The 25347-nt window shown below is 48.6% G+C and overlaps 11 protein-coding genes across 11 annotated transcripts; 5 read left to right on the forward strand and 6 right to left on the reverse strand.

Annotated features, from left to right (window-relative positions):
- Positions 1 to 1471: 1471 nt before the first annotated feature.
- N7455_002841 (metallophosphatase domain-containing protein) lies at positions 1472 to 3307 on the reverse strand. Its single transcript, XM_040955139.2, has 2 exons — positions 2958 to 3307; positions 1472 to 2813 (listed from the first exon to the last, which is right to left on the reverse strand). The coding sequence occupies exons 1-2, from the start codon at positions 3151 to 3153 to the stop codon at positions 1867 to 1869; spliced, it is 1143 nt and encodes a 380-aa protein (XP_040814486.2). The 5' UTR covers positions 3154 to 3307; the 3' UTR covers positions 1472 to 1866.
- A 606-nt stretch (positions 3308 to 3913) lies between these two features.
- On the forward strand, positions 3914 to 4896 carry N7455_002842 (60S ribosomal protein uL13; the record flags this gene model as incomplete). The annotated part of the gene is made up of 4 exons (XM_040955097.1): positions 3914 to 3934; positions 4027 to 4162; positions 4371 to 4683; positions 4758 to 4896. The coding sequence occupies 4 exons, from the start codon at positions 3914 to 3916 to the stop codon at positions 4894 to 4896; spliced, it is 609 nt and encodes a 202-aa protein (XP_040814322.1).
- An 884-nt stretch (positions 4897 to 5780) lies between these two features.
- Positions 5781 to 7737, forward strand: N7455_002843 (putative AMP-binding domain protein; the record flags this gene model as incomplete). The annotated part of the gene is made up of 5 exons (XM_040955210.2): positions 5781 to 5918; positions 5980 to 6175; positions 6229 to 6675; positions 6745 to 7374; positions 7430 to 7737. 5 exons carry the CDS (start codon positions 5781 to 5783, stop codon positions 7735 to 7737), a joined length of 1719 nt encoding a protein of 572 aa, XP_040814440.2.
- A 433-nt stretch (positions 7738 to 8170) lies between these two features.
- Positions 8171 to 10691, forward strand: N7455_002844 (putative ubiquitin ligase complex F-box protein GRR1). The gene is made up of 3 exons (XM_040955252.2): positions 8171 to 9276; positions 9333 to 10016; positions 10076 to 10691. Exons 1-3 carry the CDS (start codon positions 8470 to 8472, stop codon positions 10421 to 10423), a joined length of 1839 nt encoding a protein of 612 aa, XP_040814289.2. The 5' UTR covers positions 8171 to 8469; the 3' UTR covers positions 10424 to 10691.
- Positions 10692 to 10875: 184 nt separating this feature from the next.
- N7455_002845 (M28 family metallopeptidase) lies at positions 10876 to 13842 on the forward strand (the record flags this gene model as incomplete). Its single annotated transcript, XM_040955205.2, has 1 exon — positions 10876 to 13842. One exon carries the CDS (start codon positions 10876 to 10878, stop codon positions 13840 to 13842), a length of 2967 nt encoding a protein of 988 aa, XP_040814503.2.
- Positions 13843 to 15289: 1447 nt separating this feature from the next.
- N7455_002846 (uncharacterized protein) lies at positions 15290 to 16393 on the reverse strand (the record flags this gene model as incomplete). The annotated part of the gene is made up of 1 exon (XM_040955201.2): positions 15290 to 16393. The coding sequence occupies one exon, from the start codon at positions 16391 to 16393 to the stop codon at positions 15290 to 15292; it is 1104 nt and encodes a 367-aa protein (XP_040814520.2).
- Positions 16394 to 17461: 1068 nt separating this feature from the next.
- On the reverse strand, positions 17462 to 18367 carry N7455_002847 (NAD-dependent epimerase/dehydratase family protein; the record flags this gene model as incomplete). The annotated part of the gene is made up of 1 exon (XM_040955092.2): positions 17462 to 18367. The coding sequence occupies one exon, from the start codon at positions 18365 to 18367 to the stop codon at positions 17462 to 17464; it is 906 nt and encodes a 301-aa protein (XP_040814442.1).
- Positions 18368 to 19601: 1234 nt separating this feature from the next.
- N7455_002848 (SGNH/GDSL hydrolase family protein) lies at positions 19602 to 20366 on the reverse strand (the record flags this gene model as incomplete). Its single annotated transcript, XM_040955170.2, has 1 exon — positions 19602 to 20366. One exon carries the CDS (start codon positions 20364 to 20366, stop codon positions 19602 to 19604), a length of 765 nt encoding a protein of 254 aa, XP_040814378.2.
- Positions 20367 to 21377: 1011 nt separating this feature from the next.
- On the forward strand, positions 21378 to 21788 carry N7455_002849 (uncharacterized protein; the record flags this gene model as incomplete). The annotated part of the gene is made up of 1 exon (XM_040955266.2): positions 21378 to 21788. The coding sequence occupies one exon, from the start codon at positions 21378 to 21380 to the stop codon at positions 21786 to 21788; it is 411 nt and encodes a 136-aa protein (XP_040814274.2).
- Positions 21789 to 22142: 354 nt separating this feature from the next.
- N7455_002850 (proline racemase family protein) lies at positions 22143 to 23180 on the reverse strand (the record flags this gene model as incomplete). The annotated part of the gene is made up of 1 exon (XM_040955093.2): positions 22143 to 23180. One exon carries the CDS (start codon positions 23178 to 23180, stop codon positions 22143 to 22145), a length of 1038 nt encoding a protein of 345 aa, XP_040814279.2.
- An 872-nt stretch (positions 23181 to 24052) lies between these two features.
- N7455_002851 (uncharacterized protein) lies at positions 24053 to 25054 on the reverse strand (the record flags this gene model as incomplete). The annotated part of the gene is made up of 2 exons (XM_040955141.2): positions 24053 to 24915; positions 24961 to 25054. 2 exons carry the CDS (start codon positions 25052 to 25054, stop codon positions 24053 to 24055), a joined length of 957 nt encoding a protein of 318 aa, XP_040814364.2.
- Positions 25055 to 25347: the final 293 nt, after the last annotated feature.

Below are 25347 nucleotides of genomic sequence, written 5' to 3' on the forward strand. Positions count from 1 at the left end.
TTGGAAAAGGTGCAAATGCCGAGCAAGTTAACGCCGTGTCAGCACCACCACATTATTATCTTACTACTCTGTATTACTATTGCTATTGCCTAAATAGTCCCTATTTTTTACTAGTAATGTCATATATCTTTAAAGATCAATCTAGTACGGAGTATTAAGGTCTCCCATGTCTCAAGGCGAGAAAGGCCCATCCATTCAAATTTCCGCCTCAAATATTCTAACCCCATAGCCCTTACTCTTTTTATCTCCCTAACTTTGTCACTTGACAGTTTTCTGTGTGATAGTGATTGCGATTGTGCTATACCATTTCTCGGTCTGGGAGTGGTCGATCTATCCCCAGGCAAATGATAGCACTGGACCATTCTCGCTCTTTCCAACCAGACTGCACCAGCCGAATCCATAATCCTCCGATCCCATCAGCAGTGCTCGCGAGGTCACACAAAGCCTCCCTCCGAAACACAGGGTTGTAACCTTATGCGCTTAAAACCGTGATCTACAGATACCCCTCTTCCTTGACAGTCACGCAACCCCACTAGGGACCGGGGTCGGTGAATTCAGGATTGGACGTTGGAAGCCAGAGGGGAAAGTGGATGTTTTGGAGTATAGTTAGAATAATAGTAACACCGAAAGGTCGGAGCAGGTCAGATAACTAGGTAACCGAGTTACAAATGGCAATAGCTGTACATAGACTACTAGTACGTACTGAAAATGCACTGCAGATACCGTGGCTGGCTCGAAACGGTGGTACCTAGGCTTGCTACCCGGTAAACAGGAATGCAGATGCAATGCAGGCTGCCTGCAATAATAATGTCTAGTATTACCCTCTGCAATAGTAATCTCTACTATTACATAGTACTTATGTTGTACGGAGTACATAGTAGGTGCGGCCAGACCTTTTCGCCCAGCCACTAAACGCCTTCTAGAAAGGAGTGTGTCGGAATAAGCAGCAACCCTTGCGAGAAGCATGTGTTTCCCACGAGGGTGGTGTGTGCGCGAGTGTGTTCCAGTCCCAGATCCTTGCTGAAGAACTGAACACAAACACAAACTCCCAACCTCCCATGACTAATACATGATCGGCCGCGCATGGTCACATCGGGTACCGAAGAGAGGGTGGGATGAGCCATGTATTGGTTGGCTCAAGTTTTGGTGCTCCTTGTGGGCTAAACTCTGGCCAGTAACAGGTCGTTTGGAAGCGCTGCGGTTTCTGGAAGTTTTGAGTTTTGGGGAGATCCCCATTGCAGATGACTTGTGTACATCGTACCGCTTGGGAACTTACGGTGATGATAATCGAGAACTCAAGTTGTGATATCACAGGCGCGTGTGGCTTGATGTGATTGCGATCGGTCAGATGGGTTTGTACATTGCATGCGGGGTATACATGAGACAAGAGGGGTAGCCCGGTGTTTGTACAGTTTGAGAGAAGGAGAGCGAATCGTCGTAATTTCTTATTATCTTCTTTCCATTAATCTGGTGAATATTCAAATCTGTTACAAGTATCCCTACAGGACGGCGTATGGAGCTTATGCTAGAGTTACATTGACAGTCTGACGGGTTTTACCTATCAAACTAGAGGCAAATGTGGCGCACGGTTGAAGAAATGATGTAAGCGTAGACATTCTGACAGCACTAGGATCATGCATCAAGTCACTAGCCGACCAATGTTAAAAGTCATGAAGCATCAAGGCGTCCAACCACTGGCGCCAACAGGGCCAAAGCCCACAAGCTCACTATATGTCCCAGGGAGATGGTAAATCTGGCATCAAGCCACCATGCACGGCCAAAGCAAAGGAAATATTGCCGTTACGATCCATGGGGCGGAATAAATGGTAATTTCCAAAAGTTGCTTAATTCCATGGGGAAACACATTCACCCGTTCGCAACCGCGTGGTTGTCCTGCCACACGGGAAGTTCAAGATCGACCACAATCGGCGAATTGAACCGTTTGCCCCCCTGGTGCGGCCAGCTAGTGGACACGACAGCGGCGTTGACAATGCAGGTCTCCTTTCTTAGTGTTTTCAAGGCGTAATCAAAACCACGGCTACTCGAGCCAGGGCTACCCGAACCCAGGGACGGGTGAGCGCTGGACGAGTTTTGTGGACTTGCCTTTTTAGGGACCCCAGCAGATGACTCTGGCCCCGGTGAGGCTGATGATATCGGTTGAGTCTTTGCCAGATCATGCTGTCTTTGCCCAGGGTGCGAAAACCCCTCGTTGTCTAGTCGTTTATCCCGTTTGCCAGTCAAATCGACTAGGCTCTGTTTCTTGCCGCCCACGGGTGGCAGAATGCCTCGAGTGACATGATCAACTGAACCTGAATCAGGCTGTGTTTCTGTTTCTGTCTCTGTGTTGGTAAGCTTGCCTCGCCAGCGAACTCGTTCGTACCCTCGTCCTTCATGCACATGTCCACAAACAGCCAAGTGCGGCCTAATGAGGCTCAGTGCACTACGGAGCGCAACGCACCCAACGAACATTCCGTTCGGTTTCTGGTCGCAGTGGGATCGTGGTGGCGTATGCGTGACGATGATGTCCGTGTCGATTGGTATTTGACCCCACAGTGCAGCAGCATCACTTGATTCATATCCGAATGCCCAGTTCCCTTGGGATTGTGAGTACGGGGACCCAAATATTTTAAATACTGTGTTTGGTCCGTCCGCTCGCGTCAAGCGAATTAGGGCAGGCTCGTGGCAAAGTAGAACTACCGAAGGCGACTCCATGACGAGTTTTAGGCAGTGATGTGAATCTTCGAGGTGCTGGCCGTGAAAGCTTTGTCCATGCTTTTCGTAGAATGCTGGGTCCAAGGTGACATCGTGGTTCCCTGTTCAAAAGGTTAGGGGCTCTGTGTTGACCTCGTCATTCTAATGAAATGGTGCATTTTGTTGAGCAGCGAAGATATAGGTTATATAAATGCCCGGGATAAAACAAGTGTGGATCGGGCGCATGAACAAGTCGAAAGACTGACCACCAACTATGATTTTGATTTCAAAGTCGGCCTTGCAGATCCAATCCATTGTCCTGCGGAGCTCTTTTAGGCTTCCATTATTTGTCAAGTCGCCGGCGTGAATCAGGACATCCCCTGCTGGTAGTTTGAAGCCCGCTTCGGAGGGCGTGTATCCGTGTGTATCAGACACGCAAACAAAACGCGTCTTTTGTCGCATGACTCGATCATAGAGAGAACCCTTGGCTCAATATTTAAATGGAAAATCAAGTTGAAACGTTGGTGTGCGATAGGATTGCAATCGAATAGGATGGGTGGGACATGAGGCCCAGTGGGAAGGCTCGTTGGCCTTTGTTATTTCTGCAAGAAGTAAGTTCCTTTGGGGGAAAAACAATGACCTCCCGGGATAGACGGGTTCTTGGATATATTAGTCATCGGACCCAATGTTTCCACCTGAAGTTGGCTAGATCATAGATCTGGTATCAAGGTAGACGATAAGACAGACTTCTTTACAACAAGACACATGTTTATATGGAAGTAAAAGGGGAAATGTTTGTAGTTGTATTCGTCAGTATAATATAAAGAGTTTGTACCGAACATTAGAGTTATACCAAAGGCTTCTATTCCCTCCCTTCCAACTTTCAAGATAATCAGTCGATCTTACTTCTAGAACAGAGTATATAAGCCCTAAGCCGATGCCCTAACGGCACACAGAAAAGAGAACCACCATCACGCACAGTGAGAAATAAAAGTATTACGTAATACGATACTGAGCGGATCTGGGAGAGACAAAGCACGTGACATATATGACCCGTGATTGGTCAGGCTTAGGGCTGCGACCCTCGCCATTAACACAAAGTGAGCGGACCCTCGCTTAGCCCATTCTCATCGAGCCATCCGACTTCGTTGTGTGCGTCGACTTGACACCCACGACAACAACCGCCGACAACATCCATCCCACGGGACATTAGATCACCAGGATGTCCTCCTTCGAATCAGTGGTGCGTTTATACCCAACGACTTGAGTGCCGCCACTCTCGCCTCCAAAGTGTGCATATCGAATCTTTCGCTGACTTGAATTGTTTGGAAATAGGTCGTCATCGACGGCAAAGGACACCTCCTCGGTCGTCTGGCCAGCACTGTCGCCAAGCAGCTGCTCAACGGTCAGAAGATCGTCGTTGTGAGATGTGAGGCCCTCAACATCTCCGGCGAGTTCTTCCGCGCGAAGCGTACGTTCAACCCCTTCTCGAATATATTTCCTTTGCGTTCTGTGTGATATTGGGAACTGTGTGGATCAGTGAGGAGGAAAGAAACGACCTACAACACCCGAAAATCGAAACCACTGGCGGTTATTTTATATGGCATTTGGCCGATTTTTGGAGGAAGTGCACTGCAACTTGGGGTATCAGAAAGCTGACTCGAAATTCCGCCGTACAGTCAAGTACCACGCCTACCTTCGCAAGATGACTCGTTTCAACCCCACCCGTGGTGGTCCCTTCCACTTCCGCGCTCCTTCCCGCATCCTCTACAAGGCCATCCGCGGTATGATGCCCCACAAGACCGCCCGTGGTGCCGCCGCTCTGGAGCGCCTTAAGGTCTTCGAGGGTGTTCCCCCTCCCTACGACAAGAAGAAGCGTGTCGTTGTCCCCCAGGCTCTCCGTGTCCTGCGTCTCCGCCCCGGCCGCAAGTACTGCACCGTTGGCCGTCTCAGCCACGAGGTTGGCTGGAAGTACCAGGATGTTGTTTCTCGGTATGTACAATCTCTGATCTTATCACCTGAGTGTGATTTACTGGGTCAATCGACATATTCTAACAATTTTATAGACTCGAGGAGCGCAGAAAGGTCAAGAGCAAGGCTTACTACGAGCGCAAGAAGGCCGCTCGCCGTGTCCTTGCCAAGGCCGAGCAGGGAGCGAACGTGGACAGCAAGACCAAGACCCAGCTTGCTCAGTATGGCTACTAGATACCTTTAGCGCGGCTGGTTGTTGTGTCGAGCGATGGTTCTGGGATGGAATCGCGGACGGTTTTCTTTCAGCGAATTTGAACGGCAAGCCGACCGACCTTTTTCTGCGGCCCGGTTCCCTAACTCATGAATACCACTGTCTGTGACGCACATGACGGCTCGGGGACTGGGGTCTTCGGAATTTTCAAAAGTCGAAAAAACGGAGTCGATTGGGATTAAAGGTTCAAAATAGCTGGCCGTTGACTCGCGCCGTGGCGGTTTAATCCAAAGAAACAATTTTCAAGAGTTCAACATGATTCTTATGATCAAAAAATACTTTGACCTATTACCTTTTTCACTTGGTAGCCTATATCGTATGGTCTTTCGAACCGTATGTAGTACATTTTCCCACACATACATAATGTATCTTGCCTACATGTATCCCCACGCTGCCCTATATCCATATTAAATCAAAACCTATTATAATATGAATTGACACCATCCACTTAAATTCCGTCCAAATTGGATGATTCTGGGGTGACTCGGTACCCACCGTTTTTGTCCCCACACAGTCACAGACCAATCTATGTATGGATAATCCATTGAAGCGAGGGTGCAATGTAGATCAAGGTATTCCCGAAAATTGAGCTCATATTGAAATCCGTTAGTCCGGATACCCCAGAACTAATACCCGAACCCCCCGCTTATGATTGGCATAGCCTAGGTTAACCGCCTAAGGTAGTACCGGTATCCCCGCATTTTCTCCAACTTGGAGTAATTCACTTCTCTGCAATATTTCTGCAGTTTTTCTGCATAATCCAACCATTACCTCTTCACCCCTCGACATTGACATACCTCTGCTGATAACACACACTTATTTGTCCAATCTACACCCCCCGTGTAGTATGTCTGGTTCAAAGTCTCGATTGTCTGGCCTGCTTGGTCATTTCACAGGTTCAACACCGCCGGTTGAACACCGTGTTAATACCCATACACTATCCCCGACTTTCTTTCTTCCGCGTGCTGCTGCCGTTGAGCCCAATGTAAGCTCATTGCAAGTGGTACCTAGGTAATACTTCAATGGTCTAACCAAGAACCACGCAGGCTGAGGCAATCTACCATGTAACCGCCAACAACAAGATTCTTCGCAGGAGCTATGGCGAGACTGCAGACCGAGCGAGGGGTTTGGCTTACTACCTCAAGAAACATGGATTCGGCAGAGTGGGGATACTCTGCCCGAATACCCCAGCGTTCCTTGAGTCGATTTTTGGAATCGCCGCAGCTGGCGCTGTTAACATCGGTAACCTAATTGTCTTCCGAGGAGAGATGTCAATTAAACTAATATATCTGCAGCTGTCAACTATCGTCTGAAACAAGAAGACATTGCTTATATATTTGATCATGCTGACGCAGAAGTGATCATTGTTGACGAGGAATATGTTCCACTTTTGGAGAACTATCGATCCCAATACCCCCACATCCCTATTATCGTAGATACCGATACTGATGCAACTGAGGGTGAGCTGACGGGTCCCTTCGATGAGGCTGTTTTGGAAGGCCTTAGACACGACATCGATACAGGTTCTCAGGGTTGGGAAGGACTCGAGAGTCAAGCTGCCAATGAAGAGTCCACACTTGCGTTGGCATATACCAGTGGAACTACAGCCCGTCCCAAGGGCGTTGAGTTCAGTCATCGGGGCTGCTATCTGGCAACGTTGGGAAACGTCATTGAATCTGGTCTGAACTATGACCGCGGACGTGCTCGTTATCTATGGACACTACCTATGTTTCACGCTATGGGTTCGTGCATCTTCTTCATTTGGGTGATCTGAAATCGATCGGCATGACTAACATACCTATTTATTATAGGCTGGACATTTCCATGGGCGGTCACAGCCGTTCGCGGAACCCATTATTGCCTACGCAAGATAGACTATCCCGAGATCTGGAGGCTATTGAAAGAGGAGCACATCACCCATTTCAATGCTGCACCGACTGTAAACACCTTGCTCTGCAACGCGAAAGAAGCAGAGAAACTGGCTGAGCCTGTCCGCGTCACGGTGGCAGCGAGCCCACCCACGCCCCTTCTCTTCGAGCAAATGACCGACTTAAACTTGCATCCTGTACATGTCTATGGAATGACGGAGACATATGGCCCAATCACCAAGGGCTACTATTTGCCAGAATGGGACACGCTTCCTCTCAAGGACAAATACCAGAAGATGGCCCGCCAAGGTCACGGCTTTATTACAAGTCTTCCAGGTCGGGTCATCAAGACCGAAGTGCCTGAAGGGACAATCACCGATGTTAGTAAGGATGGCAAGGAGATTGGCGAGATTGTTTTTGTTGGAAATATCTGTGCCCGAGGATACTACAAGGACTCCGAGGCAACCCGGAAACTATTCGCAGGAGGTGTTTTGCACTCCGGAGACTTGGCTGTCTGGCATCCCGATGGAGCGATTCAGATTCTTGATCGCGCGAAGGATATTATCATCAGCGGTATGTGTGGTGAGCGGCTCAATTGCCAAGAGACTAGATTGCTAACAATGATTAGGTGGTGAAAATATCTCCTCTGTTGCACTTGAGTCTATGCTAGTCATGCATCCTGACATTTTGGAGGCTGGTGTTGTTTCTGTTCCCGACTCCCATTGGGGCGAACGACCCAAAGCCTTTGTTACAGTGAAGGAGGGTAAGAGCCTACAAGGCTCAGATGTGATTGACTGGGCTCGAAGTACTAGTGGAATCAGCAAGTTTATGGTTCCTCGAGAAGTGGAAGTGGTTACTGAACTGCCCAAGACCAGCACTGGCAAAATCCGGAAGAATGTCTTACGTGACTGGGTGAAGGGTTCGGGAAAAGCTTAGACACAGACAACGACTAAGATAGACATACCTCTTAGATCACTTTGAATACATGTGTGGGAGAGATTCTGGAAGAAATCCGGGCTTCCCTACATTCCAATGAGGTCAGATGTTCAGTATTCCCGCATGGAGTGGATCTTGTAGATCGAGCACGAGGTCACATCAAACGACCTTGAATCCTCCTTTTCTTCACCTAGTTCAACAAGTCACTTTAATTCTCATCTTCTCTTGTAGAAAAGGTTCACATTCAAATTTCATAACCAAAAGCACTATGGATACAATCTAGAGATCCATCTCCCATCTTATCAAACGATAAGCAGTGCTTGGCACTGACTCCGCAGCACTGTGAAACCCGGCCCCATTGCCTCATCCCCCCCTCCATTGCCGCTTTTATCCCTTCACATTTACTTGCATTGATTTTCTTGGTTACGCATTTGCATCTGACCCAAGGGGTGCTTGGGGCCATGATCTAGATTTGTTCAACTTCATTCTGAACGATCTGCCCTTGTCCACCTCTCCCTTGCCACCCTAATACGCGCCGCGAAACCACCGCTTACACCCCTCGTGCACCCACCTTCCTGCAGATATTTCCGGAAAATTACATTCATCTACCAGTCTTCAGACAAAACAAAAAGGTTTTAGGGCTGTTGACTGATTAAAGACTGGCTGCATCTGTGGACCGGACTTGCCTGTTCCAGTCTCACATGCACCGCCCATGCAGAGTTCCCTGAAGTTATGAGATTTCAACCATATCGACACCCGAAAAATATATTGAAGCGAACTTCGAAAAGCGAACCTACTCCGACCAGGATGCATCGGCTACGAGAAGCCGGTCGATGCTCAAGTGCAGCCCCTTCCGAAACCTCTGGATCGACGTCACCCGAACGTGCCGCCGATGATGACACCGATTTCTTCATGGCCCAGGCCAACGACTCGCAATCCTCTATCGGTGTGGCCAACTTCCGCGATTCTCGCCTGTCAAGTGAACTATCTGAGCCACTGCCGCCGATCGGCCGCCTCCCGCCCGAGATTCTAATCGCGATTTTCTCGAAATTGGTTGCGCCCTCAGATATGCTCAATTCCATGCTGGTATGCCGAGGATGGGCTGCGAACTCAGTAGGGATACTGTGGCATCGGCCGACTTGCAACACCTGGGCCAACGTGAGAAGCGTGACTACATCGTTGGGGAAACCGGATAGTCTTTTCAACTACGCAGACCTTATCAAGAGACTGAATCTATCTGCCCTGTCAGATGATGTCAGCGATGGGACTATCCTCTCTTTCAACCAGTGCAAGCGGATTGAACGGTTGACGTTGACAAGCTGCAAGAACTTGACGGATAAGGGCGTTTCGGACTTGGTAGAGGGGAACCGGCATCTGCAAGCGCTGGATGTTTCAGAACTGCGACACCTTACAGACCACACGCTTGCCACGGTGTCTAGGGACTGTCCCCGTCTGCAAGGCCTGAACATCACGGGATGTTCAAAAGTCACCGACGACGCTTTGCTCATTGTATCACAAAAGTGTCGTCAAATCAAAAGGGTATGTGGATTATATGCGGGGTTTTGTGTGGAACCCAACCGCTAATTGTATAATAGTTGAAACTCAACGGGGTTTCCAATGTCTCAGACCGGGCCATTCAGTCCTTTGCCGAGAACTGCCCGTCTATACTGGAGATCGACTTGCATGACTGCAAACTTGTCACTAGCATATCAGTGACTCCGTTGCTCACGACACTGCGGTATCTCCGAGAACTGAGGCTCGCACACTGCACTGAAATTGACGACAATGCTTTCATGTCGTTACCTCCTCAAATGACCTTTGATAGTCTTCGCATCCTCGACCTCACCGCATGTGAGAACGTCAGAGACGATGCAGTGGAGCGAATCGTGCGTGCAGCTCCTCGTTTGCGGAATCTGGTACTGGCCAAATGCCGATTTATCACAGACCGATCCGTGATGGCCATTTGCAGGCTAGGAAAGAATCTCCACTACGTGCACCTGGGACACTGTTCGAACATTTCGGACTCGGCCGTGATGAACCTGGTCAAGTCCTGCAACCGCATTCGATACATCGACCTGGCCTGCTGCAACCTCCTAACGGACCGTAGTGTACAGCAATTGGCAACCCTGCCTAAGCTCCGAAGAATCGGGCTAGTTAAATGCCAGGCTATCACCGATCAGAGTATACTAGCGTTGGCACGGCCCAAGATGGGCCACCATCCTTCCGTCAGCAGTCTAGAGCGTGTGCACCTAAGTTATTGCGTTCAGTTGAGAATGAAGGTGAGTCTCGGTGAAAAGTCCTGGTACACACAATATGCAATACTGACATTACGGCTTAGGGTATTCATGCTTTGCTGAATAGCTGCCCACGCCTGACTCATTTGAGTTTGACCGGCGTCCAAGAGTTCCTGCGAGAAAATCTCACTACATTCTGCCGAGAAGCTCCCCCAGAGTTCACGCAACAACAACGGGATGTTTTCTGTGTATTCAGCGGTGACGGTGTCAATCGACTTCGGGACCACTTGAACCGAAGTGAACCACAATTCCACCCAGAGGCCGAAGCTACGATGTACGATGACGACGAAGAACTGGACGAAGATGAAGGCCAGATGACTGGGCTGATGAACGCAACTGTCATCAACGACGGAGACGATGATTATATCGACGTTGGGCCTTTGAATACTTGATACGATACCCCCTTTCTTTGCAGTCGAAAATACGCCCAGGCCCTCGAATTTCTTCCTTTTATTCAATTCCCTGTTTTCTTTTATCTGCGGTCCCTAGCAGGATCGAACAGGCAGACATATTTCTACTCATATGAGCAAAGGTCACCTTATCCTTCATTCTGTGTTATTCTGGGAAATGCATTAAGTACGCTAGCGGTTACGGACTTGGATTATTATTTTTTTGTCAATGTGTAATCGCATAGAATTTAAGCAATTCTCATTTCTGTCACTCAATTCTCCAGCTCAATGACTGCATTTGTGTTGGTGTAGCAGGACTTTGTGCATAAATGTACGTGCGTAAAGTTATGTACCGTAATGACGGTATCATAAGTTCCCCCCGCATTTGCCTTAATTCGACTCCAACTTCAACCTCCACTCCACCCATTCCCTCTCAGCTTGAAACAGCACAGGGTATGGCTACCTACAAGGCCAGAAACCCTCTGGCATTCACGCCGTGGCCGGTGACAATCATCACCACGGCCGTGTACCTCGCCTTGATTATCCCATTGCTGGTGATTCACCTCAACGTCCCATCCGCGCCTCAGACGAGCCCCAATGGCCTTAACCTCACAGAGGCATGGCAAGATCTCCAAAGCTTGACAAAAGGCTACCACCCCTACAATTCGCACCAGAATGACGAGGTCCGCTCGTGGTTGCTCGAACGCATCGACGCGATCAAGCAATCCGCCCCATCCACCGAGGAATACCGCGACGCGAAGGAGAAGCCCGATGTTTTTGTTTTCGACGACCTGGTGTCCAACCTGACTTTCATCGATAAAAGTGTCGGCGTTTACTTTGAAGGCACCAACATCCTCGTCTACATTCGCGGCTCGGAAGATAGTAAACAGAATTGGTGGGAGACTCCCGGCCGAATGCCCGTTGGCAAGGGAGGTGTCCTTGTCAATGCGCACTACGACAGTGTTTCGACCGGGTACGGAGCGACAGACGATGGAGTTGGTGTGGTGACGTGTCTCCAGCTGGTGAAATACTTCCTGACACCGGGCCATGCGCCGCGCCGCGGATTGGTGGTTCTCTTCAACAATGGCGAGGAGGACTATCTGAACGGTGCACGCGCATACAGCCAGCACCCGATGGCGCGCTTTGCGCACACATTCCTGAACCTGGAGGGTGCAGGTGCTGGAGGTCGCGCTACATTGTTCCGCAGCTCGGATACGGAGGTCACCCAGGCGTATGCGAAATCACAGCATCCATTCGGCTCGGTGTTGAGTGCCAACGGGTTCGAAAAGGGTCTTGTTAGCAGCCAGACGGATTATGTTGTTCTGGACGGTATCTTGGGCCTGCGCGGTCTGGATGTCGCTTTCTTTGAGCCCAGGGCTCGTTATCACACCGATCAGGATGATGCCCGCCACACCAGTATCGACTCGCTTTGGCATATGCTCTCTACTGCTGTTGCTACGACAGAGGAGCTTGTCTCTGACACCACTGATCGGTTCGACGGACATCTCCGCGACGATGGAACTGTGCCTAGCGGCTCAGGTACTCGGGCTGTTTGGTTCGATCTGTTTGGGAGTGCTTTTGCCGTGTTCCGTCTGCACACGCTCTTTGCATTGTCTGTCACTCTGCTGATTGTGGCGCCATTGACATTACTTGTCACCAGTATCATTCTTTCAAGGGCCGACAAGATGTATCTTTTCCGTTCATCGGCGTATTCTGAGATCAACGACGACAACATTCCGTTGCGTGGTTTGCGGGGTTTCTTCAGGTTCCCGTTCTTGATCTCAATCCCTACAGCAGTGACTGTTGGATTGGCTTACATGGTGACGAAAGTCAACCCTTTGATTGCCCATAGCAGTTCATACGCCGTATGGAGTATGATGATCTCAGCTTGGGTCTTCTTGGCTTGGTTTGTATCTCGCGTCGCAGACTTTGCACGTCCATCAGCCTTCCATCGAGTCTATACCTGGACTTGGATGTTCGTTCTTACTTGGTCTCTCATGGTAGTTGGCACCGTTTATGAGAACGAGGAAGGGCTCGCTGGTGGCTATTTCATGTTCTTTTACTTTGCCGGTACCTTCTTGGCCACATGGATTTCCTATCTGGAATTGTTCTCTCTGCCAACGAAGACAGAGTATGTCGGCAGATTAGCTGAGTCACGACGGCCTAGTACCCAGGGAAGCCGGCTTGCTGCATCAGGCGATGAGCACCAGGACGATGATGCTGAAGAGGACCCGACTGAGTCAACATCACTCTTGCATGGCCCACACCGCCCTACCTTTGCCAACTATGTCCGCGTTGGGGCGGACCGCGCATCTGATGAACTAGACGAAGAGGATGAAGAGAAAGATCCAAATGTGTATGCACACGAGCAGGGGTGGAGTGGTGTGTTGCCACGATGGACGTGGCTGCTGCAGCTACTTATCACAGCTCCCGTAATTCTCATGCTGATCGTACCGCTGGCTCTTCTGATTACCAGCGCTCTCAGCCAGACCGGTCAGGATGGTAGTCCCCAGCTCATTGTCTATCTCTTTATTTCTATTCTTACTGCACTCCTCTTTGCGCCTATCCTGCCATTTATCCACCGCTACACATACCACCTACCTATCTTCCTACTCTTTGTTTTCATTGGAACCATGATCTACAACCTTGTCGCCTTCCCGTTCGCAGACTCCAACCGCCTGAAGCTGTTCTTCCTGCAAGAGGTCGATCTCGACAACGGGATCTCTACTGCTTCACTGACTGGTATGCCTCCGTTTGTCAAGGATGTTACCTACGGACTCCCCGGCGCAGCAGGCCAAGATGATACATGTGAATGGATTCTCCGAGGCAAAAACGAAGTCCAGCGATGCTCTTGGAGTGCACCAGTTCCACATGTTGTCGCCAATGCCGATTCTCTATCCATTTCAAACGAGGATTCCGACTCTCTGATTGAGGCTTCTGAGCTGTCGCCGGACTGGATTTCTTTCAGCATTTCCCACCCTCAACCGGACAGTTCCTCTGTCCGATTCGAAGTATCAGGCCAAAACACACGTAATTGCCGTATCAACATGGACGGCAACTACATTACAAACTTCAGTGTGATTGGCTCTTCCGCTCCGGATCACCGCTTCCTAAACCCATCCCCAGATGGTCTGAACCGGATCCAACTGTGGAGTCGTACATGGGACAACAAGTGGACTGTTGATGTCGATTTCTCAAAGAACGACTCGTCTGAGACCGATGAGGGCGACGAGTCCTCTATCACAGGTCGCATCACCTGCCTATGGAGCGATAATAACCGAATCGGCCTCATCCCCGCTCTCGATGAGGTGAGACAGTTCAGTCCGGCGTGGGTGGCTGTGACCAAGTTCTCTGATGGGTTGATTGAGGGATCTCGAGCATTCGAGATTAAGCGTTCAAGCCTCGGGGCTTTGGGATCTTGAGTCTTGGTGGTAGGATGAACCTAGCCTGTAGCACCTTTTTCTATGTACGATTTACGAGCTTCTTCGCTTTCCGTGTATCTCTTCGATTGCGCTGTGCTTTGCTGTGTATCATTCTATCGTTGGGCATTTGTTGATTTATATTTTGTTGAAAATCCAAGTTAATTCACCATAATTAACATGCCTTTGGATTTGTGATGGACTTTGTTCAACGCTAAATCCTAATTGATTCCATGCATATGTTGTTGCTTCTTCTGCAACGTGTCACTCTTACATTTTCTACATGCCAAGAATTCAGGACTCCTACGGAATTGATGCAGTTTGACATTGATGCAGTTTGACGCCTCTACCAACTATTCCACCACACAAGTTCGAGGATCCTGAAATCATGACTCGAGATTACAATTCGGACTGGTTCCCAGTCATTGTCGCCTTCATCAATCCATGTACGAACCATGAGAACATGGAAGAATACAGCGCTTAGGAATGACATCGCTCATTGCCTACAATTCTTTCTGAGTCTCATCACAAAAAGCAATTGTCATGGAAAGACATAGATGATTCCACAGGGAGAACTACAAGAGGAAAGGAAAGACATAAATATGGCTTCATTTCCATGTATGAAGAGATTAGACATTATTACAATTTACTTTTGACACCTCTGTAAAAGACTCCAAAAAATCCGTTATTACATGCTGTTTAGTATACTTTGTAGTGTATTATTCAACATATTTCAGTCGACATATAACATACCCTTGACTACATCTAAGTGCATGTGTTTTTGCGATAATCCTTCACTGGAGCCCTGGAGCAGAATTAGCTGTTGCCTCCCTCGTGTGTAGTTACAAACACAGTGGGCCGCTTATGCGGCCTCTGACTTTTAACAATCTAGTCCATTTAGCTTATGATGATATTAGGGACTTTATATTTTACATTGGTTTATACATAGAAGAGGGTGACTCCATAATTCATAAACAAGGATCCTAATGTCAGAACTATACATAGAGAGAGCCATACGACGGAGACAGGAGTGTGCAATCGAGATAATTGGGACATATTTAACAACCGCATCTCAAGAGAAAACTACCGGAAATCGGTCTATATACAAACAAAGATGAACATGCATCTACATTGCATTGTCGTAAATGAACCCTAGGGGGTTGCACATCTCCCATTAGGGAAGTTACTGGCTCAGCGGCTCAATAACTCCGGGTGAATCCTGGAGCCGGGCGCGAGGCCCGGGGATTGCCTGTGGGGATTGCCTGTGGGGAGGTTGAGTTTCCTCAAACTTGTCGGGAAGAGAGACCAGTTCAAAGACTGGCTGATGTGTGATATTCACAGATCATAAAGTGGGATATCGGGAGTCTCAACGATCATCATATCTCATAAGCCGTGATTTCATAAAGAAGAAAAGAAGGTTGCGAGGATATTGCCATGACGGGATCTATTCTCATCCCGGTTTCTCAGGAATTCCCCGACTTTGGTGAGGTGGATAATGGCGGAAAGGATTTGTGAAGTCGACTGGGAGGTGATCGACATGATAGGCGCGGGCCTCATTACTCCACGAGTGGGAGAGATCGGAATTGGTTCGTATACGGTCGGACGGTAAATGCTCGAACATGGCGATGGAAATGTCGTCGACATCCATCCGGGACGGTCTGCGATGGACGACACTAGGGGAGGCATGGGTCACATCGGAGGTCACGCGGGTTGCATCGACGAAATCGGGGAGGTCGCGTGGAGCGGAAAAGGATTCGGGTTTCCAGACGTGATTGTGGACCAAGTGGATGAGTTTACCGAGGACGGCGAATTCAAGTTTCAGCTTGATGCTGTATACGACGCCTTTGAGCATGGTTTCCATGATGTAGAAGTCCAAATACTCGGCGACGAGCAGGCCCACGTCCAGAATGATGATGATGAAGTTGATGATCAGTAGTTGGTACTGGATCTTGCGCTTGATACGGTCCGGGTCTAAGCGTAGCATGCGGACTGTTTCCCAGATGTATAGCCCTGAGATGATGAATTCTTGCAGACAAAAGCCTGTCATTTGGATCTTTTCCATTATATTGTAGCCTTTCATCCATAAGCCCAGGGAGGCGTCGTCGGCCAAGTTGGTACCGTACGTGAGAACAGTAGTGGGCAAATGGAGGATGATTGCGTTAATCACGATCATCATCAACACACGACGTAGGACTCGCTGGTTTGATAGGACTAAATGTAGACGCGAGTACAGGACAACAGACTGGCCGGTGACCATGGACCACCATCCAATGGTGAGAAATGTAACAGGAAGCCATGGAAGGTCGTCGGTGATTTGGAAAAATTTGAGTAAAAAGCCCAGCGAGTAGGGAAGTAGACCGAGGGAGGAAGAAATAAATAAACTCCAAAAGTAGAGTCCTCGGTATTCAGCGAACGTGACGAAGAGAAGGATCATTAGCTCGAAAGCATTATACCAAGTGACACCAGCAAGCGTCGCGATGGTGATCTGCATGCCCAGGGAAGTTCCGTTATAGTGACCGCTGATGCCATCCCCGGCGGCAGTGAAATCGCCCATGGCGTTGAGTCAGTCTCAGGGGAATAGTCGCATGGCGTAGATAAGTGTAGGATTCAGGTAAGGTGTGGGGGGTGGATATAGGACAAACTGGGGAAAAACTCAAAGAGACCCAGTACCCGAAACGAGACCAAAGAAAGCAAAGAGACAAAAAAGAAGAAAAGAGAAAAAGAAAAAAGCAAAAAGGGCCAAAAAAAGGACAAAGAGGCGAAAGCTGGGGCGCATCTCGTATATTGCATGCGGGGGCCGATCGGGGTACCCCAGACTTGGACTAGGTAGTAAGTAATAGATAATATAATAGGTAATATAGTAATAATAGTAGTAATAATAGTACTCCGTAGTAATAATAATAATAATAAACAATGAATACAAACATGGTCTGATAGAGCCACCTTTATGATTGGTCCTCTCTTTCTCTCTGCATCGCAGTCTCCATCGGGTGTTACCTGTCAATTCGGGGGTCTCCATGTTCTACAATGTGATTGTAAACTTATCTCAACGTCTCTAAAACCTCATCCTCAAAAGGGTAAGTTCGGGGGCAGAGATGGTTGAAAATATCTCGGTAAAAAAGCCACGGCTAAATGGGAGGGAAATGATTCAAATTGCAACCCGTTTGCTCGCCAAGGCGTTTCTGTACCGGGAATTTCCAGCCTCACGACTAGGATTCTAGCCCGCATTCATTGCGCCACGGAGAAAATTTCAAACCTCTCGTTTATTAGCGGATAGGTGCCTTTGTCCATGGAGAATTCGGTGAATTAGATGTCCTTGCGTCCCTCCATCCTTGCGTCCTTGCTTTATTCCAACCAGTCTGGACTTGAGTATTCGAAGACAAAGAGTCACAAAATCCCACGGAAAATCCCACTGCAACGTGGAGAGAAGATCACCTCCCTGATTTGGGCAGTGGAGAGGACCTCGGGACTCCGCCAAAGATCGGCTGATGTCATCGGGACCCTGGGAAACCTGGCGCGTGACCTGCTTACTAACACAGCCTATGATTCCAAGGTTGGAAGGTTGGAAAAGTCCACTGTTACCGGAGGTACAAACACGAATCAGATTTGGATTTCCCCAGACTCATTCATAATACTTCATCCAATGATGCTCTTCCTGAAACCCAAGCAGCTCCTTAATTTTCCGATTACTGATGGGAGCCTCTCTGACCCCCAACTCGCGTGTAACCGGGACATGGGGACAAACCCGCCCCAGGAACTCCGCAGTGTTCTCGTAATTCGTAATTTCATCATTGACCGCATTGAAGATCTGAAACCCCAGACCATCCTTCCAGACCGCGAGATCACACATCTGCCCGAGATCACGGGCATCGATGTACGCCCAGCCATGCGGCGCCCATTTCTCAGGATTCTCAACGTATGATCGGAACATGGGCTGTTTGTATTCCTCCGGGGCGACAATCCGTCCAATACGCAGGATATAGATATCGCTTCCATACCGACGCGCGAAGCCACGCGCAATGCTCTCGCCGCACACCTTCGAGATGGCGTATGTGTCCATCGGGTTTGCGTCGACGGTTTCCTCGACTGGGAAGGAGGGATAATCTACATCGCCTTCTGCATAACTCACGCCGTAGACGGTGACGGAGCTGGCGATGATGATCTTTTTTATGCCGAGGCGCGAGGCGCCTTCGATTATGTTGTACGTTGCCGAGGTGTTGCCGCGGAAGGTTTCGTCGTCTGGTACGATCATGTTGCGAGAATACCCGGCCATGTGAATGACTGCATCCGGGACTAGCCCCAGGGGCTCCCGGAATGGCTCTGACAAGTGGAAATGAGAGCCCAGGGCGCTGTATACCTGTCCCGTGTTTGTCAGGTCGACACGCAAGGTGTGGACGCGCTCTTCCAGCTCGGCGGGTAGAGGAATGAGGTCGAGGTTTAGGATATCATGGCCTTGTTGGAGGAGATATCTGATAATGTGCTGTCCGGCTTTGCCGGAGCCTCCAGTTATCACGATGCGCTTTCCCATGTTGTAGTCTTGTCTGTAGGAGGGGAATTTGGGTAATGCGGGGGGTATAGATGACCGAGATATCTCTATACCATAGATTAATGTAAACACCGTAGATGGTGAGTTGGTGAGTGGCTAGTCAAGATACTCTAATTTGGAATAAGGAACTCTCGGATGTTTTTGAACACCCAGTCTTCGCTCTTGTTGTACGCGAAGCGTGGAGCCGGAAGATAACATCCCGAAGTGTTCGGCCCGACAAAGATGGAACGAAAGCTTCCGGATGAGTAGAATAAGACCTATTGTTAATTATTTACAAGACTACTCGGCTCATGCGGCTTTTTTAAAAAAAATTGAAAGACTGTTATAGAATAATACTATGTATGGTGTCTTTCTTTCTTCTAGCCCGAATGGTCCACCCACATAACCCGCAGCATAGGGCATACATATACTTTTAACAAAAAAACAAGGGATTAAAAACTTGGACACAACCAAAAATAGTACGGGCAACACCCTTATTGATGGCTTGTGTTTGTTGGCGCTACTAGTTGCTTGCCTGGATCGCCCGGTGCCCAAGACAAACCTCTTCCTATTGGTTATATTTCTTGTTTGTGATACGACAAGTGCCAAGTATGCATAGCCCTCACCGACGAGAAATATGTACGTGCGTTTGCACTCTGATCACTCTGATTGCTAGCAAAAATTCGATGCTACAAGCGTATCTAGCGTGTAAGCTTTCGTACTCTTTTCTAAATTCTAAAGATCTTTATGAGGTTCAAAATGAGGATCAAAGGCCAATAGTGAGTTATATTTTCTATAGGAACCTGAAAGGCTTAGGAAGGCTTGCATTAGCAGAGGGCTGAGACAGAAACCCTCGGCATTCCCGTCTCTCCCTATGCGGGGTTTTACCCCAGATCACACACGCGACCATTTGTACAGACTGTAGGCTTCTGGTTGGCCCATCTGCAATTATCCACACTGCCCAGAAGTCCCAATGCATCTAGTGAGTCATGATTGTGGAGGCAAAAGCTAGATACCTAAGCTCAGTCAATATCATAGCCCGGTATTCTATATTGCGGACATGGCAGGGTATAGTGAAATCCAACTCCCTTGTTTGGACAGGCTGGGGGGATTGAACCACTTCTTCCCAACCCTAGTTAATACCAGCCACCCTAATACCATCTCGCACCTGCTCTAGCCTGCTTGACAATCGTAATCACCAAGTAATACCACCCAGAGAGTGGTATAATGAATCTATTCACAACAATGCTTTAAGTAATGTGCTCTTGCTGATGGTCTCAACTAGAATACCCGCTACGGCCTTCATCCCATCCAGATTCGGATGGAGAAGCGGCCCCAATTCAAATCCTCCAACCCAAGGTTCTGCGCTACCAAGTGCATGTTCCTGACTGAGTTGGTGAATTGGGACTGTCTCACACCAATCGGCTCGACCTTCCACAGCGACAGCATATGCATGTTGTAGAACAGACGCAACACCACGGTAATGTTGAATTCTCTCCTGCGTCAGCGGGATATTCCCACTCGGTTGAGTGTCAGGTCCCAGAACAGCAAGATATTCAACAAGGAAGATTCGAGCTCCCGGGGCCCGTGTGTGTATCTGATCGAGGACCCCTCCTAGCCGTTCTGCCAATTCCGCCGGTGATAGTGATACGGACGATTGGAGCTCGGCGTCGCAAGCGTCGGCGATCATGCCGCCGATATAGTTTATGTCATTTCCTCCAGCAGTCACGGTGATGATATTGGCATCTGCGGGGAGGCCGGAAATTTGCGGTGGGAAGGTCGTATTGAATGCGGTAGACTGTGGGTCGACTGTTATGTTGAGCAACGTTGCACCAGAAACGGTCAGATCAGTGAGATCGGCGTTCAAGTGCTGCGCCAGAAGATGGGGGTAATTCTGCCCTGATCGCAATGCGGCATGTGGTTCGATTTGTGGGGGGATGTCTGGACCAGCTGCAAAGGAGCTGCCCAGACTTGCGATTTTGAGTTTTTTTGGAGATTCCATAGTCAGATGTGTAGAGGAGCAGACGAGCAGGGCAGTGTAGCTTGGCTAAAAGTTGGAGAGAGTAGCTTTGGCAGAAACCGCGGTTAACAACAAAGTTGATGCCTAAAATGTTAGGCTGAGATTACTCAGCCCAGCTGAGGTCCGGGTGCCCACCTCCAGGGCTGGTCCCTCGCCGGGGCGCAGGGCCCGCCCCGTGACCCCTAATCCCGGGCCCGGGCCCCGGGTGTCTAGGGACCTGGACAACCTTTGGGAAATCTGGTTTATTTTCATCAGTGGAATACATACATGTGTCTCTCTCTCTCTTTTTAGAAATTCCCCAGTACTAGGCTGTGCATGTGAATAAACATGGAATTAGATCCGCGTAGGGTTGGGCAGCCTGGCAGTTGGGGGGCCTAAATATCCTTCGTAACCAAAACCACCGGGAGAGGTGGCCTTGGGATCGTCAGAACTTAATCTCAGCTTCTTTCTTGGATAACACAGATGTATCTAGAAATAACTATCTTAGTGGGTACATGGGTAGCCTGACCTGAGGCTCCTAATACAAGATTGGCCAAGTTGCCTTGCAATATGCTGAATGCTTACGATTGAAGTTATGCACCATGTATAGAGACGTCATCCCTTGAGGCCTTACTTTGCCACGAGTAAGACATGAGGCTCAGCCTTCCCAGCAAATAGTGGGGGTGTATTCTATGTGTCCAATCTATACTGTTACATCGACTGACATAGTATTAGCATCTAGGAATTCTATTTCGAGGGATCATCGCGGAGTGACCGGAGAAACCTCAAAGTTCGGATGCCTTACCCCATAGCCTATGCGTTAGTGAATAGACGGTCAACGGTTGAATATAAAGAAAAGACTTAAATACCCTCATTCCTTCCGTTGATGCTTTCCTTTCTATTCTCATCCACACAACTCTCATCCAACCTGCCTTTCAGAGTCCAAACATCCAACACTTTCAATTCAAACATCTCCTCTTCTCCAAAAAGCCGATAAATCACCAAATTGCAAATATGCAGATCTCTCAGCTTCTTCTCGCAACTGGCCTCTTCGCCTCCTCCATCTTTGCTGCCCCTATCACCAGCTCTGACTGGACCATTCGAGACATGCAGCGCGTCTGCAACGACGACAACACTTCATGCACCTGGTCCTTTGGCATTGACAACGGTTCAGACACTACCGATTGTACCTACATCGTGGAGGCCACCGATGCTTCTCAGGCAAACGGAGGCCCTAGTACATGTGGCGCATACACCGTCACCTCAAACTGGAGCGGCCAGTTCGGTCCTACCAAAGGCTTCACTACCTTGTCCGTTACCAACGATGAGACCCGTCAGATTACCTGGCCTGGCTACAACGACGAGCAGCTTGCGGACGGAAACGTCGTCAAGCCTGACCAGAGCTACCCTCCCACCGCTCTCTGATTGAGCGAACAATCTGAGAAACATGTTGAAGAACCGCTGATATGGCCGGCTTAAGCCGACAACACTTTTTTCATATTTACTCCATACGCTCCTTTTAATTGTCGATTTATAATCTCTTTTTTGTACCTAAGTTTGATGTTGGAAGAACGAAACGGGCAGTCTGAATAATGTATATATCAAATCCTTACGCTCTTTCATAACAGTTGAGTTATCATTTTTTGAACACTTCAATTCTTATTCTGTGTTTGGGTGTAACCTTGAGCTGGCAGTATACAAGGAAGCTGAAGACTTTCCTGGAGGCAGCAGCTCAACCACAAACGGTTCTTGTTCTCCCCCTAGCCCTAAATAAATGCCCTAATTGGGTGCCATTCGCCATTGATCCCCCACCCTGAATCCCTCTGGGAAGGGGTCACTCGAATCAAGAACTACTTGTTTGAAACTAGTTATCCAAGCCCTCCCAGCAACAGTCGGGAGAACAGCCTGATATTTGCCGACTTGTGTGGTTCCACGAATATGGCTGGTAAACTCGGTGCCAATAATACTGCGATGCCTGAACACCTCACTCTCTGCTAGCTGACCCCTCGCGTGCAGAACAGCGAGTCGAGCACATGTGCCAGTGCCACAAGGACTGCGGTCAAAACGCCCCGGTGATACAACAACAGTGTTGATAGCAGCCTTGCAACCGTCCTCTTGCGTGAGAGGCTCCGTGAACTCCAAGATACTGACTCCCTTGATTCTGGGATTCTCAGGGTGAACAGGGGTATAAGAGCCTTGGACTGCGCGTTTGATACGCTCGCCAATCTCAACTAGCTGCGTGCTATATTGAGATTCGATTTTCAAACCCACGGAAGCTGCTTCCACGAGCACATACATCATCCCTCCCCAGGCAATGTCAACGGTAACCTCTCCAAGGCCAGGAACAAGGACTTGATAGTCGAGTTCGAACACAAAGGCGGGTACATTGTCAAATGCCACATTCTTGCATTTCCCCGCTTCGCATTCGGCTTTCACGGTGACTAGACCGGCAGCCGTGTCCAGGGTCAGTTGAGTGATGGGCTCTTTCATCGGAACCATGCCGGTCTCCAATAGCACGGTGGTGGTGCAGATTGTATTGGATCCCGACATAGGCGCGTATTCTTCGCTTTCCATGATCAAAAACCCAGCGTCGGCGCGTGGATCACAAGGGGGTAGGATCAAATTTGTGTTCATTGAGCACCGGCCTCGAGGCTCGTTGAGTAAAAGCTGACGTATATCGTCTTTTTCGTTCAAAAAGTGAACTAGCTTCTCGTACATTGTACTGCCAGGGACATCGAGTACTCCGCCGATAATCACGTCGCCGACTTCACCTTCGGCGTGACATCCAACGACTGACAAGGTACGCGAAAAGGGCATGGTATTTGGTTGCCTGGATTTTGTTTCTGTTTCGACAAGAGACGAGGTTTGAAATAACGGTTATTTAATTGGAGCTTCGAATTTATTTCAAAGAATGGTTTGCAATTCACAATATCTTCAGGTTATTTCCAGGCACAGGGATACTTTTATCAGACTAAAGCACAGACTTGAGCAAAAGCCCGGAAGATTATTTAGCGTAAGATACAGCGTGGACTCTACCCCAAGGACATATAATTGCTTTTGAGGTGCTTTTGACACGGACTGTCTACTTTGTGTCTGGCGCCGGAAGCGCTGCAGGCTCCGATTTCCTAAAGGCTGGCGAGTCATAATTATGATTATGGAGATACAAAATATAGTTCCGACATTATGATAGGGCAAGAACTGTCGTCGTGATTGATCAACAGGATTATCCACACAGCTGCATGAGACAGGGGATCTAGGCCCCGATTGAGTGTCAGGTGAGAGAACAAACATTAGTAACATCGTGGACTACATAACCTTAACCTACATAGGTATCTTTATTGGCGACATTTGGATCTCTTCTTGTCATTTTACCAAGGTAATCATGCCGATCAAGTGACCTGGCTGTACTATGATCTGGGGGGTTGGTCTGTCAAAGGTACCAAGGGAGGTGTGATGGGTCAACCGCACCTACAACCTATGTAAATTGGAAGCGACATTGTCTACACTGTGTTCGACTTACCCCGTATTCAGGAAAAGCAGGTCCCGAATGAGAACAGTAGCTAGGTATATGAATGTCTTTCATACTGGGAAAAGGAATATGTCTCCTCTTTGACCACATCGCAAATCTGCCTTCATCATGAGGATAAGTAGAGTATTTAAATTCCTATAATCTGACGAGGATGCCAAGTTCATTCGATTTTGGAAAACAACATGCGACGGATATTCGGCCAATAAGTCCACACTAGAGTTGTAAAAACGGTGGTTGGTATAGCGAAGACCCAGTAAATCCAGAACTTGTTCGACATAGTCCAGCCGGAGTCCCCACCGAAATCAAAAAATGACATGCTGAAGATAGCGCAGATGAAGGTAGGAGGGAGGAACGTAAGTGTAACAAAGGCAATCGTTTTCATGGTGGCACTGTCCAATTGGGTTGCCCGACCAATTTCAAGAGTAACACTGGCATCATGCTGAGCCACGGTATTAAAGGCCAGCTGGATTTCATTTTGCAGTCTCTTTTCATTTGAAATGGACCGAGACCGTAAGTTGGCAATGAAAGACTGCCAGGATCGCAGACGAAGATGGATGTCTTCGGAAGCAGGAGAGGTATTATGTGGGCTCGATTTTGTATAGCTCTCATGTTGCGTCAAGATGTGCTCTAAATTTTGCAAGGCAACGTCGAGTGTTTCGTTTACATGGATTGCATGTCGGGCGATATCGTGAAGTCGTCTGTAGTCGGGCTGTGGTCTTCCTTCTGGTTTCCCTTCTGTCTCCGTCAGTCGGACATGATCTCGGATACCCCATACAGAGGGCTCCTGCATAAGCGCAATCTGTTCGACTAAATGTGGATAGACCCAGAATGGATCGTTGAGCCAGCTCTCATCCGGTTTCATCACTGCTCTCAGGAAACGTTCTTTGACAGGCGGGTCGAGATCAAAGGCGAGGACCACAGTTTGATTAGTTGAGGGCAGCCATCGTGTGAAGATATTTGTATGATACCACTTGAATCTGGTATCATGGTCTACCTTTTTCACGGCGAATTTGGACCAGGTATCTATAGGAATTAGTATGTGTAACTATTTATCTTTAGTGTACTTACTGAAACCAGTGGTGACTCCAGAATCTCGCGTCTTTTCACATCCAAAGCCGCCATTTCCCTTGGAGAAATAATATGACCACCAAAAATGAGGCATACAAAAAGCATCGGCAAAGGCTTGTCGACATTGCGAGCATCTCTCGATCTCAGTAGAATCGGCGACACTCGTAACATTAGGATTTTTCTTCAAACGTGGGCAACTTGACATACATAATACATATCTTAGACCAAGCAGGAATGGTATCAGAAAGATCGTTTGGATCTTCAAGGTGGAAGTTCGCCCGCCGTTTTTGTCGCCAATCGCCTTCGTCCCCTTTGTTCCGCTGCAATATTAGCAGATCCGCACAGGGTCGGGACTTCTGCTCCTGCATTTTAGTTTCACTAGATATA

The sequence above is a fragment of the Penicillium solitum genome (assembly GCF_028829755.1).
Source record: "Penicillium solitum strain IBT 25940 chromosome Unknown utg000001l_segment0_segment0, whole genome shotgun sequence".
In the NCBI taxonomy this organism is placed as follows: domain Eukaryota; kingdom Fungi; phylum Ascomycota; class Eurotiomycetes; order Eurotiales; family Aspergillaceae; genus Penicillium; species Penicillium solitum.